This window comes from Crocuta crocuta, unplaced genomic scaffold (assembly GCF_008692635.1).
Source record: "Crocuta crocuta isolate KB4526 unplaced genomic scaffold, BGI_CrCroc_1.0 scaffold772, whole genome shotgun sequence".
Classification (NCBI taxonomy): domain Eukaryota; kingdom Metazoa; phylum Chordata; class Mammalia; order Carnivora; family Hyaenidae; genus Crocuta; species Crocuta crocuta.
The window spans coordinates 66,980-82,275 of NW_027528830.1; the positions used below are offsets into that span (position 1 = coordinate 66,980).

The 15,296-nt window shown below is 38.4% G+C and overlaps 1 protein-coding gene and 1 pseudogene across 2 annotated transcripts in view; one reads left to right on the forward strand and one right to left on the reverse strand.

Annotated features, from left to right (window-relative positions):
* MCM9 (minichromosome maintenance 9 homologous recombination repair factor) overlaps nt 1–15,296 on the forward strand; it is a 106,672-nt gene that overhangs the window by 55,419 nt on the left and 35,957 nt on the right. For both annotated transcript variants that reach the window (XM_077755985.1, XM_077755986.1), the window contains one exon: nt 5,490–5,664. In XM_077755985.1, coding sequence (XP_077612111.1) covers nt 5,490–5,664 — 175 coding nt within the window. The remainder of the gene's footprint in view (nt 1–5,489; nt 5,665–15,296) is intronic.
* LOC144224898 (small ribosomal subunit protein eS25 pseudogene) lies at nt 11,640–15,228 on the reverse strand (annotated as a pseudogene).

Consider the following 15,296-nt stretch of genomic DNA (forward strand, 5'->3'; position numbering starts at 1 on the left):
GGGGATGGGCATGGAGGAGGACACTTGTGGGGATGAGCACTGAGTGTTATGTGGAAACTAATTTGACAATAAACTATTTGTAAAAAAATAAATAAATAAAAAAATAAAATAAAATACTGAGTTTTGGTCTCTTTTCCCTGAAATGCAGCTGGATCAATACCAAACCATCTTGCACACCTAGAAATTATTGTGATTTGAGGATTAACACAGCAATCTGCACAACTTGAACCACAGAACTCAGCAAGTATATGGTGCAGAGAGGTGAACTGGGAGAGAGAGAAACCGTGGAGGGTAGGGAGCTGCTTTTGCTTGTGGAGAGAGGACAGAGATGGGAGAGAGTACAAGAAAAGCATTCCCTCCCGAGACCAGCTGGAAAGAAAGAAAGAGTCGACTGAACAAGAAGAGAGAAAGGAGAAAGGGACTGCAAGGGACTGAACAAAAAACAAGAGTAAAGGAGAAAGGAGGAGGCTTAAATTCCATTAAGACTCTACAAACGAGGAGCACTGGGCCTGAAACTTTGCAGCTCGATACCTGGTGGTGCTCTGATGGGAAGGGCAAATCCCCAAGAGCAGACAGTGAGGTCCAGGAGGTCCTCAGGCCACATGAGGAGAAGCTGTTTCCCTGCTGGAAGGACATTTGGTAGGAGCTGTGCAGCCTCCGTACAAGCAAAGGTCCCAGCGGATACCAGAGAACAGCCACATTTGCTGGTGTTGGAACAAGGATGTTAAGAGTTCACTGAAGTCTGGCACTAGATGGGTGTTGTGATTTGTCATAATCCCTGAAACACTGCCACTACATGATCGTGCAAACTTTTTCTGGGGTGGACTGGCACCCAGCCACATTCTCTGGGCATCTGCAGTAGCATGGTCCTGCAAATGTTCCAGGGGGTGGGCCGGCACCCAGCCATAGCTCAGTGAGACCCTCCCCCAAAGGGTCTGAGCTGGTCAAAGCTGCAGGGCCCTCAGAAGTGAGGGGTTTGGAAAGACGGCCCTATCTGGGATAAAACTCGAGAGGGAGGTGCTGCCTGACAGGCTGATGGCTTGGTCACAGACGGTGTAGAAGTGGGGAGTGGATGGAAGCTGGAGACAAAAGGAGGGGTGCTTGATTGCCAGTCAGAGCACAGAGTTCTGATACTAGAAACAGGATAGCTGGGTGATGCCATTTTCACCCTCCCAGGCATGCACATAGACACCTACATGCGCCACAACAATCCACCACCAATGAACTAAGCGCCATCTCATGGAGAATGGAGCTGCTACACCAAGCCCTGCCCACTGGGCCACCATGCTCTAGTGGAGCGCCATAAATCTCTCATCCTACTTGGTTTACAGACTATAAAGTGCTTCATGGTTTGAATTCTAAGGGAAACTGGATGTCATTTCAGTCATATTTCATACTGTTTGCTGGTCTGTCTATTCAGTTCTTTTTCTTTTCTTATTGAATACAGAAAGAAAAAAATTATTTTTATTTTCTGTTTTTATAAAAAAGATTTTTCTTTATTTTTTCTACTATATTTTTCACTTTCTTACAAATTTTTAAAATTCTATTTTACATTCATCATTCCATTTTATTCTATCTTATTGTGTTCATTTTTTAAATTTTTCAAATGTTTTCCTTTTTCCCTTTTTTGCTTTTTGTTTCTTTTCCTTTTTTCTCTTATTCTATCAAGCTTCTTTCAACAACCAGACCAAAACACACCTAGGAGCTAGTAGCATCTTTTATTTTATTTTTTTGTGTTGTTTTTAAGTTTAATATTTTATTTTATTAACTCTTTTTCTTCCTTCAAAATGACAGTGCAAAGGAATTCACCCCAAAAGAAGAAACAGGAAGAAATGACAGCCAGGGACTTACTCAACACAGATACAAACAAAATGCCTGAACCAGTATTTAGGGTCAGGATAAAAAGAATATTAGCTGGGGTTGAAAAAAAAAGCATAGAATCCCTTTCTACAGAGATAAAAGAAGTAAAATCTAGTCAGGACAAAATAAAAAATGCTATACCTGAGCTGTAATCTCGAATGAATGCCATGGCAGCAAGGATGGATGAAGCAGAGCAGAGAATCAGTAATATAGAGGACAAACTTATGAAGAATAATGAAGCAGGAAAAAAAGAGGGAAGTTAAGAAAAAAGAACATGATCTAAGAATTACAGATCTCAATGACTCATTAGAAAAGAATAATACCTGATCATAGGGGTCCTAGAAGATGGAGAGAGAGAAAAGGCGGCAGAAGGTCTACATGAGCAAATTATTGTAGAAAACTTTCCTAACCTGGGGAAAGACACAGACATCAAAATCTAGAAAGCACAAAGAACTCCCATTAGATTCAACAAAAACTGACCATCAACAAGGCATATCATAGTCAAATTCACAAAACACTCAGGCAAGGAAAGAATCATGAAAGCATCAAGGAAAAAAAAGTACTTAACCTACAAGGGAAGACAGATTAAGTTCACAGCAGACCTATCCACAGAAACTTGGTAGGCCAGAAAGGAGTGGCAGGATATATTCAATGTGCTGAATTGGAAAAATATGCAGTCAAGAATTCTTTATCCAGCAAGGCTGTCATTCAAAATAGAAGGAGAGATAAAAATTTTCCAAGACAAACAAAAACTAAAGGAGTTCGTGACCACTAAACCAGCCCTGCAAGAAATTTTAAGGGGGGCTCTCTGATGGCAGAAAATATGAAAAAAACCCAAAAAGATCAAAAGCAACAAAGACTAGAAAAGACCAGAGAACACCACCAGAAACTCCAACTCTACCGGGAACATAATGACAATATATTCATATCTTTTCAGTAGAAAAAGCCAGAGTAGCCTTACATCAGACAATCTAGATTTTAAAATACTGTAACAAGAGATGAAAAAGGGCATTATATCATAATTAAAGGGTCTATCCGCCAAGAAGATCTAACAATTGGAAACATTTATGTTCCAAATGTGAAAGCACCGAAGTATACAAATCAATTAATCACAAACATAAAGAAACTCATTGATATACCATAATAGTAGAGGACTTCAACATCCCACTTACAGCAATGGACAGATCATCTAAACAGAAAATCAACAAGGAAACAATAGCTTTGAATGACACACTGAACCAGATGGACAGATGGACTTAACAGATATATTCAGAACATTTCATCCTGAAGCAGCAGAATACACATTCTTCTTGAGTGCACATGGAACATTCTCCAGAATAGATCACATACTGGGACACATATCAGCCCTCAATAAGTACAAAAAGATCGAGATCATACCGTGCATGTTTTCAGACACAATGTTACGAAACTTGAAATCAACCACGAGAAAAAAATTGGAAAGATAACAAACACTTGGAGACTAAAGAATATCCTAGTAAAGAATTAATGGGCTAACCAAGAAGTTAAAGAAAAAATTAAAAAGTACATGGAAGCCAATGAAAATGATAACACCAAAGCAATCTACATATTCAATGCAATCCCTATCAAAATAATACCAACATACTTCATAGAGCTAGAACAAACAATCCTAAAAGTTGTATGAATCCAGAAAAGACCCCAAATAGCCAAAGTAATGTTGAAAAAGAAAACCAAAGCTCGAGGCATCACAATCCCGGATTTCAAGATGTATTACAAAGCTCTAATCATAAAGACAGCATGATACTGGCACAAAAACAGACATTCAGAGCAATGGAACAGTAGAGAACCCAGAAATGGACCCACAAACATATGGCCAACTAATCTTTGACAAACCAGGAAAGAATATCCAATGGAATAAAGACAGTCTCTTCAGCAAATGGTGCTTGGAAAACTGGACAGCGACATGCAGAAAAATGAACCTGGACCACTTTCTTACACCATACACAAAAATAAACTCAAACTGAATGAAAGATCTAAATATAAGACAGGAAGCCATCAAAATCCTAGAGGAAAGAGCAGACAATAACCTCTTTGACCTTGGCTACAGCAGCTTCTTACTCAGCACATCTCTGGAGGCAAGGAAACGAAAGCAAAAATGAACTATTGAGACCTCATCAAGATAAAAAGCTTCTGCACAGTGAAGGAAACAATCAGCAAAACTAAAAGGCAGCCGATGGAATGGCAGAAGGTATTTGTAAATGACATACCAGATAGAGGGTTAGTATCCAAAATCTATAAAGAACTTATCAGACTCAACAGCCAAAAAACAAATAACCAAATGAAGAAATGGACAAAAGACATAAATAGACATTTCCTCAAAGAAATCATCCAGATGGCCAACCAACACATGAAAAAATGCTCAACGTCACTCATCATCAGGGAAATACAAATCAAAACCACAATGAGATACCACCTCACACCTGTCAGAATGGCTAACATTAACCACTCAGGCAACAATAGATGTTGGCAAGGATGTGGAGAAAGAGGATCTCTTTTGCACTGCTGGTGGGAATGCAAACTGGTCCATCCATTCTAGAAAACAGTATAGAGTTTCTTCAAAAAATTAAAAGTAGAATTACCCTACCACCCTGAAGTTGCACTACTAGGTATTTATCCAGGGGATACAAGTGTGCTGTTTTAAAGGGGCACATGCACCCCAATGTTTATAGCAGTGCTATTGGCAATAGCCAAAGTATGGAAAGAGTCCAAATGTCCATTGACAGATGAATGCATAAAGATGATGTAGTATATATACACAATGGAGTATTACTTGGCAATCAAAAAGAATGAAATCTTGCCATTTACAACTGCATGGATGGAACTAGAGGGTATTATGCTAAGTGAAATTGTCTGGTCAAAGAAAGACAAATATCGTATGACTTTACTCGTATGTGAAATTTAAGATACAAAACAGATGAACATAAGGGAAGGGAAGCAAAAATAACATAAAAACAGTAAGGGGGACAAAACGTAAGAGACTCTTGAATACAGAGAACAAACTGAAGGTTGCTGGAGGGGTTGTGGGGGAAGGATGAGCTAAATGGATAAGGGGCATTAGGGGAGGACACTTGCTGAGATGAGCACTGGGTGTTATATATACGGGATGAATCACTGGAATCTATTCCTAAAATCATTATAGCACTGTATGCTAACTAACTTGGATATAAATTTAAAAATAAATTAATAAAAAAAGACACAGGCCACTGGAAAAAATAAAATAAAAATACTGAGTTTTTCATTTCATGAACATGGAATATCTCTTGGTTTCACTGGTTATCTTTGATTTCCTTGATCAATGTTTTGTAGTTTCTGCATAAAGATCTCGCACACTTTTAAATATTTATTTATTTTTAGTAATTTCTTACTTATAAGTTTGTACTTCTTAATTCCCTTCATTTGCTTTGCCCATCCTCCCACCCACCTCCCCTTGGGAACTACCAGTTCTCTGTCTGATGCCATCCATTCTAGACAGAATAGAAGTAAAAGTGTTGACTCTGTGCCCTTCCATTTAAAATGTAGGTACTTTCCCCTCATAGATATAAGATATGCTTTTGAAAATAAAAGCTGACACAGCTTGCTTGTTTCCTTAGGTCTGACGGTAACTGCTGTGAAAGACTCAGGAGAATGGAATTTGGAAGCTGGGGCATTAGTACTTGCAGATGCGGGCCTTTGCTGTATCGATGAGTTTAACAGCCTCAAAGAGCATGATAGAACCAGTATCCATGAGGCAATGGAGCAGCAAACCATAAGTGTTGCTAAGGCTGGGTAAGAGCTTCTTTTCTTTAAATCTATAGGAATAATGAGATTAGTTAATATGTGATTATGGAAAAATACGAATCTTATCGAACTACAAGGTATGTTTGGTGTTACTAGGTATTATCAGCTAACATTCATCAAGACACACATTAGCATCCCCATGGAGGTGTATGAGGAGGTAAAAGTGAGGTGTTGGGACAAAGAAAGGAGAAACTAAAGTATAAGTGTAAATTGACTTATAAAGAGCTCTCCATGCAGAATTCAGCTTATTCTCTCATCCAGTAATGTCTGTCTACTGTGGGCATATTACTATGTTAGGAACTTTAAAAGATTCAAAAAGAAAAATAACATAATTTCTGCTTTCAAGGGCATTCTCTTTATCTATCCTAATACAAGATTGATCACAGCGAGTGGAAAACTAAATAATAAAATATATTAACATAAAATGATGTGCCTATTTGTGACTCCAGAAGGTTTAGGGGTTGAGGTGTATGAGTCACTGGTGGCCTGTGACCACTGAGGAGGAAAAGTAGGCAGATCAGATAGAAATCCATTCATTCAGGCCCTGGGGTGGTTATGAGAAACTTCTCTAGCTACCAAGGCTGACCACCAAGTAGGCTGCTGGGTCATCCAAAAAAGGACAGAGCTAGAGTTATCTCAGCTCTAATGCTACTGTTATAGATGTGAGGTCAGCTGATCAGGCAGATAGGACTGCCAGCAAAGTCTTCAAACAGCAGTGGATATAAAGATAGGCGCTGGTGTGTATAGATTCTGTGAGATCTAATTATATATACTTGCAAAAAAAAAAAAAAAAAGAATGGGGGAAGGTGAGAGGATATAGGCTGTAGGAAAAAGACACAGGAAAAAAAGCTAGGCAGAATGATTACCAGATTTATTCATTTTACTCAATGTACATTCACTCAGTATATATTCATTAAGAGCCTACTATATGCCAGGCACTGTGCTAGATGCTGAGAAATACAAAGATGAATACAGCACTATTCTTGAGGTGTTTGCTATTTCGTTGAGGAAGATAAACCAAAGAGCACCAAAGTGATAAGTTCATAATAGAAGTGATATGAGAACATACTTTAAAGTAATTGTTGCTTCTAAACTCTTTATCGGGGAAAATTAAAGGTATAGTTTCCTAAATATCTTCAAGGCTACTTTCTCTTCTCATTATGTCTCCATTTTATTAGCACCTTTGCTGGTTGGTAGAATTTGTGGTTTATTTTGATATACCTTTTCCAGAGAAAATCTGGGACATTTTGAAGTATTCCTTAAAAATTTACCCTTACATCAGGGAAAATTGGAACAAATGCTTTGAATCTATTTTAGAAAGGGAGAAAATTAGCAGTGCTCTCTGATAGGCTACAGAATAAACTTTTTAAAGTGACGATATTTGATTAGTCACTCCTATAACCTTACCCTCTGCTAGCTGTGAATTAGTATGAACCTTTTTGCTATTCATAAATGTGTCATAAGTTCCAAAAGAAATGTTCTATACCTAAATAGTTCAGTTATAGCAACCATAGGTTGGACAATCTTGTCATAACTATACTTCATGCACTGAAACTGGGCTTTTCACACTGTGATGAGAAACCAGTTTTGTCTTTTTCAATCCATAACAAAGCAATACTTTTTTAAAGTTTATTGAGAGAGAAAGAGAGAGAGAATCCCAACCAGTCTCTGAGCTGTCAGTGCAGGGCTCGAAGTCACAAACTGAGAGATCATGACCCGAGCTGAAACTGAGAGTCAGACACTTAACTGACTGAGCCACCCAGGTGTCCTACAAAGCAATATTTTTATAAAATACAATAAAAATTATTTTAAAAAGTGAAATAAAAAAGCAAAGACATACAAATCATAAGCCTAAGTTGTTCTTCCACTTCCAGAGTGTGGAAAGCTTGTAAGAGCATGTCACTCCCATCCTAACAAGAAAATCTGCGTAGCCCGCAAAAATCATAACTTTCCTTGAATGTATCAGAGAGCTGAGTTTACAAGGAAATCAAGGGGACTTGATTCTAAAGTGTGACAGGCCCATCTGAGGAGAGAGAAAGCACATAAACTGTTCGCTTTTGACAGAGCATGAGAGGAAGAGGTGGCTGCCATAGAAGCAAATAAAAAAATAACTAAAGTTTTTAAAATTCCTTGATCTCCAAGCATGGTCTAGATGTCAGTTTAGAATAACTCACATAGAATAATGTTTGGAGCTCCAAACACAAGGGGAGTTCTCGCCTGCAAGCCCTTCTCCACAGGTCTCCAACCAGAGCCTCTTAAGGAGAAGAGACGGGGGAAAAACCCAAAGCAAACAAAAACCTTCTACTTTGAGAAGAAGTAAGAGCATCTTCCTTTCCTCCCACAGGAGCCAAGCAAAAGGGTAGAAGCAAAAGCCTTTCTCTCCTGAGGGAAGGGCAAGAAACACTCATCAGGTCCAGGATCCTGAATTAAGGCAAAGCATCCATTTCCTTGGGAAATGGACAGAACAATTCCTCCTGCCCAAGGACTACCACAGATACACGGCAGGGTTCTTCTGCCACCAGGTGGGAGGGACAGAAAGGCTTACAGCTTTCCAGCCCATCCCATCGAAAAGCAAGCTCACAAACCTTGCTTCAGACCAGGAGACCAAGAACCAGTCTGGCCCCCAAATAAGCCTAACACCTCGTAACAAGCAGTCTGCCACTGGGGAAGGTGCCAGAGTATGGAAAGAGACACCCCCTGTGGTTCAGGTGTGCAGTGACTGTTGAAAGCTGAAGGTAGAGTAGAAACACTGAGAATGATCTTCCAGCATTGTGCTACAACCCCCATCTCGATGCACAAAATAGTGGCAGCACAACAGTGGCAAAATTTTAAATCTCTGGTTCATTGAGGGTAAAGATAACAACAAAGTCAGTACCCAAATCAACTATCATGACCTTACAGACACTGAAGGCCTTTACACTATACCTGAAATGGCATAATATTATTTGAAGGTAGACTGTAATAAGTTAAAGATGTAAACTCTAGAGCAACCACTAGAAGATAAATGAGTGCATAACTAATAAACCAGGTGTAGAGATAAAATGGAATCATAAAAAATAATACAAAACAAGGCAGGAAGAGAAGAAAAAGGAAACAAAAAATAGATGAGACAAATAGAATGGAATTAGGTAGATCCAAATTCAACCATATCACTAATTACGTTAATAAACATAAACAATTAAAAGGCAGTGATTGTCAGATTGATAGAAAAGCAGGACTCAACTAAATGCTCTCTTCAAGGAATTGACTTTATTATTTTTATTTATTTATTTGTTTATATTGTTAAGTTAGCTAACATACAGTGTAGTCTTGGTTTCAGGAGTAGATTCATCACTTACATACGACACCTAGTGCTCATTCCAACAAGCACTCTCCTCAATGGCCTTTTCCCCTTCTCTCCCAACCCCATCACCCTCAGTTTGTTCTCTGTATTTAAGAGTCTCTTAGAATTTCCCCCCATCTCTGTTTTTATCTTATTTTTCATTCCCCTTCCCTATGGTCTCTGTTAAGTTTCTCAAATTGCACATAGGAGTGAAGTCATATGATACCTGTCTTTCTCTGACTGACTCATTTCACTTAGCATAATACCCTCCATTTGCATCCACATTGTTGCAAATGACAAGATTTTATTTTTTTTTCATCACCAAATAGTATTCCATTATCTATTCATCATTCAATGGACATTTGGGCTCTCCATAATTTCGCTACTGTTGATAGTTCTGCTGTAAACATTGGAGTGCATGTACCCCTTTGAATCATTACTCTTACATCCTCTGGATAAATTCCTAGTAGTGCAATTGTTTGGTCATAAGGTAGTTCTATTTTTAATTTTCTGAGGAACCTCATATTATTTTCTAGAGCAGCTGCACCGGTTTGCATTCTCACCAGCAGTGCAAGAGGGTTCCCATTTCTCCACATCCTCAACAGCATCTGTTGTTTCCTAGTTAATAATTTTAGCCATCTGACCATTGTGAGGTGGTATCTCAATGTGGTTTTGATTTGTTATTTCCCTGATGATAAGTGATATTGAGCATCTTTTCATATGTCTGTCAGCCATCTGGATATCTTTGTAAAAGTATCTGTTCATGTCTTCTGCCCATTCCTTCACTGGATTATTTGTTTTTCTGGTGTTGAGTTTGGTACGTTCTTAATAGATTCTAGATAAATAGTTATCCAATATGTCATTTACAAATATCTTCTCCTATTCCATTGGTTGCCTTTTAGTTTTGTTATTTTCTTTACTGTGCAGAAGGTTTTTTATCTTGATGAGGTCCCAGTTGTTCATTTTTGCTTTTATATCCCTTGCCTTCAGAGACATGTCAAGTAAGAAATTGCTATAGCCAAGGTCAAAGAAGTTGCTGCCTATTTGCTCCGATAGGATGTTGATGGTTTCTTGTCTCATATTCAGGTTTTTCATACATTTTGAATTTATTTTTGTGTATGGTATAAGAAAGTGATACAGTTTCATTCTTCTGCATGTTGCTGTCCAGTTCTGCCACCTCCATTTGCTAAAGAGACACTTTTTTTTCCCTTGGATATTCTTTCCTGCTTTGTCAAAGATTAGGTAGCCATATATTTGTGAGTCTATTTCTGGGTTCTCTATTCTGTTCTATTGGTCTGTGTGTTTGTTTTTGTGCCAGTACCATATTGTCTTGATGATTACAGCTTTGTAATATAGGCTAAAGTCCGGGGTTGTGATGCCTCCAGCTTTGGCTTTCTTTTTCAACATTACTTTTTGGCTTTTTGGGACCTTTTGTGTTTCCATTCAAATTTTAGAATTGTTTGTGCTAGCTCTGTGAAGAATGCTGGTGCTATTTTGATTAGGATTGTATTGAATGCATAGATTGCTTTGGGCAGTACCGACATTTTAACAGTATTTGTTCTTCCAATCCATGCATGTGGAATGTTTTTCCATTTCTTTGTGTCTTCTTAAATTTCTTTCTATAGTTTTTAGTGTACAGATCTTTTACCTCTTTGGTTAGATTTATTACTAGGTATTTTATAGTTCTTGGTGCAATTCTAAATGGGATTGATTCTATGATAACTTACTGTTGCTTCATTATTGGTGTATAGAAATGCAGCCAGTTTATGCACATTGATTTAACATCCTGTGACTTTGCTGGATTCATGTAACAGGTCTAGCAGTTTTTTGATGGAGTCTTTCAGGCTTTTCATGTACAGTATCATGTCATCTGTGAAGCGTGAAAGTTTGACTTCTTCTCTGCCAGTGTGGAATGCCTATCATTGCATTTTGTTGTTTGATTCCTGAAGCTGGGACTTCCAACACTATGTTAAACAACAGTGGTGAGAGTGGACATCTCTGTCATGTTCCTGATCTCAGGGGGAAAGCTCTCAGTTTTTCCCCGTTGAGGATGATGTTAGCTGAAGGCTTCTCATAGATGGCTTTTATGATGTTTAAGTAGGTTCCTTCTATCCCAACTTTCTCTAGAGTCTTTATTAAGAAGGGATGCTGTATTTTGTCAGATGCTTTTTCTGCATCTATTGACAGAGTCATATGGTTCTTATTCTTTCTTCTACTAATGTGATGTGTCATGTTTATTGATTTGTAAATATTGAACTAGCCCTGCAACCCAAGAATGAATCCCACTTGATGATGGTGAATAATTCTTTTAATATACTGTTGGATTCAACTTGCTAGTATCTTGTTGAGAATTTTTGCATCCATATTCATCAGGGCAGTTGGCCTATAATTCTTCTTTTTAGTGGGGTCTTAAAGGTTTGGGAATCAAGGTAATGCTGGCTTCTAGAATGAGTCTGGAACCTTTTCTTCCATTTCTATTTTTTGGAAAAGCTTGAGAAGAATAGATATTAACTCTGCTTTAAATGTCTAGTAGAATTCCCCTTGGGAAGCCTTCCAGCCCAGGACTCTTATCTGTTGGCAGATTTTTTTTTTTAATTTAATAAAGTTTTATTTTCCAAAATGTACAGTTGGTGAGATCTGTTCATGCATCTTTACAGGCAGCTAGGGCATCTCCACCCTTGGTGTTTCTGGTGTAAATTACTTGGGCTCTGTGCTTTGAAACCAGCTTAATAAGTCCTTTCCTAAGGAGCTCCTGAAGGGCTGCCCTGGCCAGGGAACCTCGAATCTTCAGTCTCCCAGAAACGACAGCTGAAGTTATAAGCTTATAATTGGGAACTTCCTTACAGAGTTTGTCGTATGTTGCTTTGTCAAACAAGACCAGGTTATTGAGCTTGTCCCAAACTTTGCTCTTGGACCGCTTCTTCTTTTTGGCCTTGCCCCCAGATTTGTTCACTGGATCTTTGTCTTTTTTGGCTGATTTTCCGGCATCTTTCTTCTTGTTGTCCTTGGGTGGTATAGCAAAGCTCAGAGAGCAGCGACCACCCCTGCAACCTCGCTAAGATGTTGGACAGAAAGCTGTTGGCAGATTTTTGATAACTGATTCCATTTCTTTTCTAGTTTGGGATCTGTTCAAATTTTCTGTTTCTTCCCCATTTGAGTTTTGGTAGTGTGTGAGAATCTAGGAATTTGTCCATTTCTTCCAGATTGTCCAGTTTGTTGGCATATAATTTTTCATAATATTCTCTGATAATTGTGATCTCTCCTCTTTCATTCTTGATTATATTTATTTGGGTTCTTTCTCTGTTCTTTTTGAGAAGTCTGGCTAGTAGTTTATCAATTTTGATTATTCTTTCAAAAACCCAGCTTTTAGTTTCATTGATGTGTTCTACTGTTTTTTTTGTTTGTTTGTTTGCTTGTTTGTTTTTTGGATTCTATATTGTTTACTTCTGCTCTAATCTTTATTATTTCTCTTTGTCTGCTAGCTTTGGGCTTTCTTTACTTCTGCCTTTCTAGTTTCTTTAGGTGTGAGGTTAGATTCTATATTTGGGACCTTTCTTTCTTCTTTGATAGGCCTGAATTGCAGTGTATTTTCCTCTTATGACAACCTTTGCTGCATCCCAAAGGGTTTGGACTGTTGTATTTCTTTTTTCATTTGCTTCCATATATTTTTTAAATTTCTTCTTTAATCACATGGTTCAGTCATTCATTCTTTAGTAGGATGTTATTTAACTTCCATGTATTTGGGGGCTTTCCAAATGTTTACTGGTGGTTGATTTCAAGTTTCATAGTGTTGTAATCTGAACATATGCATGGTATGATCTCAGTCCTTTTATATTTGTTGAATGCTGTCTTGTGACCCACTATGTGATCTGTTGTGGAGAATGTTCCATGTGTTCTTGAGAAGAATGTGTGTTCTGCTGCTTTGGGATGAAAAGTTCTAAATATATTTGTTAAGTCCATCTGGTCCAGTGTGTCATTCAGAGCCGCTGTTTCCTTATTGATTTTCTGCCTAGATTATCTGTCCGTTGCTGTAAGTAGACTATTAAAGTCCCCTACAATCACAGTATTGTTATCTGTACATTTATTTATGGTTGTGATTTACTGACTTATATATTTGGCTTCCTCCACATTGAGGGCATAAACATTTAAATTGTTAGGTCTTCTTGATGGACAGACCCCTTAATTATAATATAATGCCATTCTTCATCTCCTGTAACAGTGTTTGTTTTAAAATCAAGTTTGTCTGATAGAAGTTTGGCTACTCCAGCTTTCTTTTGCCATTCAGTAGCATGATAGATGGTTCTCTGTCCCCTCACTTTCAGTCTGCAGGTGTCCTCAGGTCTAAAATGAGTCTGTTGTAGGCAGAATATAGATGGATCTTGTTGTTTTTTTAATCCATTCTGATACCCTATGTCTTTTGATTGGGGCATTTAGTCCATTTTCATTCAGAGTGATTATTGAAAGATACGGATTTAGTATCATTGTGTTCTTTGCAGTTTTCATGCTTGTGGTAATGTCTCTGATCCTTTGTAGTCATTGCAGTATTGCACTCACAGAGTCCCCCTTAGGATTTCCTGTGGGCTGGTTTAGTGATCATGAGCTCCTTTAGTTTTTGTCTGGGAAAGCCTTTATGTCTCCTATTCTGAATGATAGCCTTGTTGGATGAAGGATGCTTGAATATTTCCTGCCACTCCGTTCTAGCCTGCCAAGTTTCAGTGGACAGGTCTGCTACTACCCTTATGCATCTACCCTTGTAGTTTAATTCCCATTTGTCCCTAGCTGCTTTCAGAATTCTCTCTTTATCTTTGTATTTTGCCAGTTTCACTCTGCCACGTCATGGTTTTGACCCGTTTTTGTTGATTTTGAAGGGAGTTCTCTGTGCCTCTTGGACTTGGATGCCTGTTTCCTTCCCCAGATTAGGAAGATTCTCAGCTATAATTTGTTCAAATAAACCTTCTGCCCCTTTTTCTCTCTATTTCTTCTAGAATTCCTATGATACGAATATTATTTCATTTCATTGAATCACTTAGGTCTCTAATTCTCCCCTCATGGTCTAGTAATTTCCTTTCTCTTCCTTTTTAGCTTCATCATTTTCCCTAAGTTTATCATTTATTTCAACTATTCTCTCCACTGCTTCTTCCATCCTCACTGTCACTGTATATGGTTTATGTTGAATCTCATTTATAGTATTTCTTAATTCTATAAATTAGAATTTATAATTCTATTATAAATATAATGACTATTTCTTAGGTCTTTGATGTCTGCAGCAGTATATTCTCTGCTCTTCTCAAGCCCGGCTATTAGTCTTATGACTGTTATTCTAAATTCTTATCCATATATATTGTTTATATCTGTTTTGAGCAATTCTCTGGCTGTCATTTCTTCTTGGAATTTCTTTTGAGGAGAATTCTACCGTTTCATCATTTTGGCTAGGTTTCTGTCTTCCTTTAATAGCCTGTTATGTGTCCTGCACCTGTAAGAACTGCTATATTAAAAAGGGGTCATACACTGTCCAGGGCCAGGCACTTTAGGAAGTGTTTTTGGAGTGTGTTGCATGCACTCTGCTGTTGCATGTTTGACTGCTTTATCCCACTGGTAAGTCTTCTGCAAAGCTCCTCCTTACTTGTAGTGGTGAATTGTTTAGAACTTCTACCAGGTGTGCTTTGATTTGTTCAATGAAGTAACCCTGGAAGAAAGGAAAGGTAGGAGACCTGATCCTATTCAAAGAGGAAAATGAAAGGGGTGGGGGAAAAAAAGACCAAGCAGAGACTCAAAGAAACTATAAGGCATCCAGAGAGAGAGAGAAAGGAAAATAAGAAGAAGCAGATATAGAAAAGAGGTAAAAGAATAAAGTAAAAATGTCTGATTGTAAACAAAGCAGAGAGAGAAAAAATATATGTGTGTATAATAAGAACTTATTAAAAATCAAATCAGAAACTGTGGGCCTGATTCCAAAGGAAAAAACAAAGAAGAGGGTAGAAAGAAAAAGAGAAAAGAGAAGGAAAGAGGCAAAAAAAAAGAACAGACTAACATACAAAGCCCCAGGACTGTTGTCTGTTGGTGCCTGGGGCTGGTGGCTGTGCTGGTCTGGAGGAGGGGCCATCTAATGCCCTCAGAGTCAGTCCCACTCCAGTAGATACACAGGTGCCAGGCACAGAGGGCCCGGGTTGGGTGTAGACTGGTCCCGCCCCCACTGGAGACCACTGTGCTGGTCCCTGAAGCCGCACCATGTTGGTGATGGGCAGAAAAATGGCACACCTCTGTCTCTCCTCCCCAGACCAGGTGTCTCAAACCACGC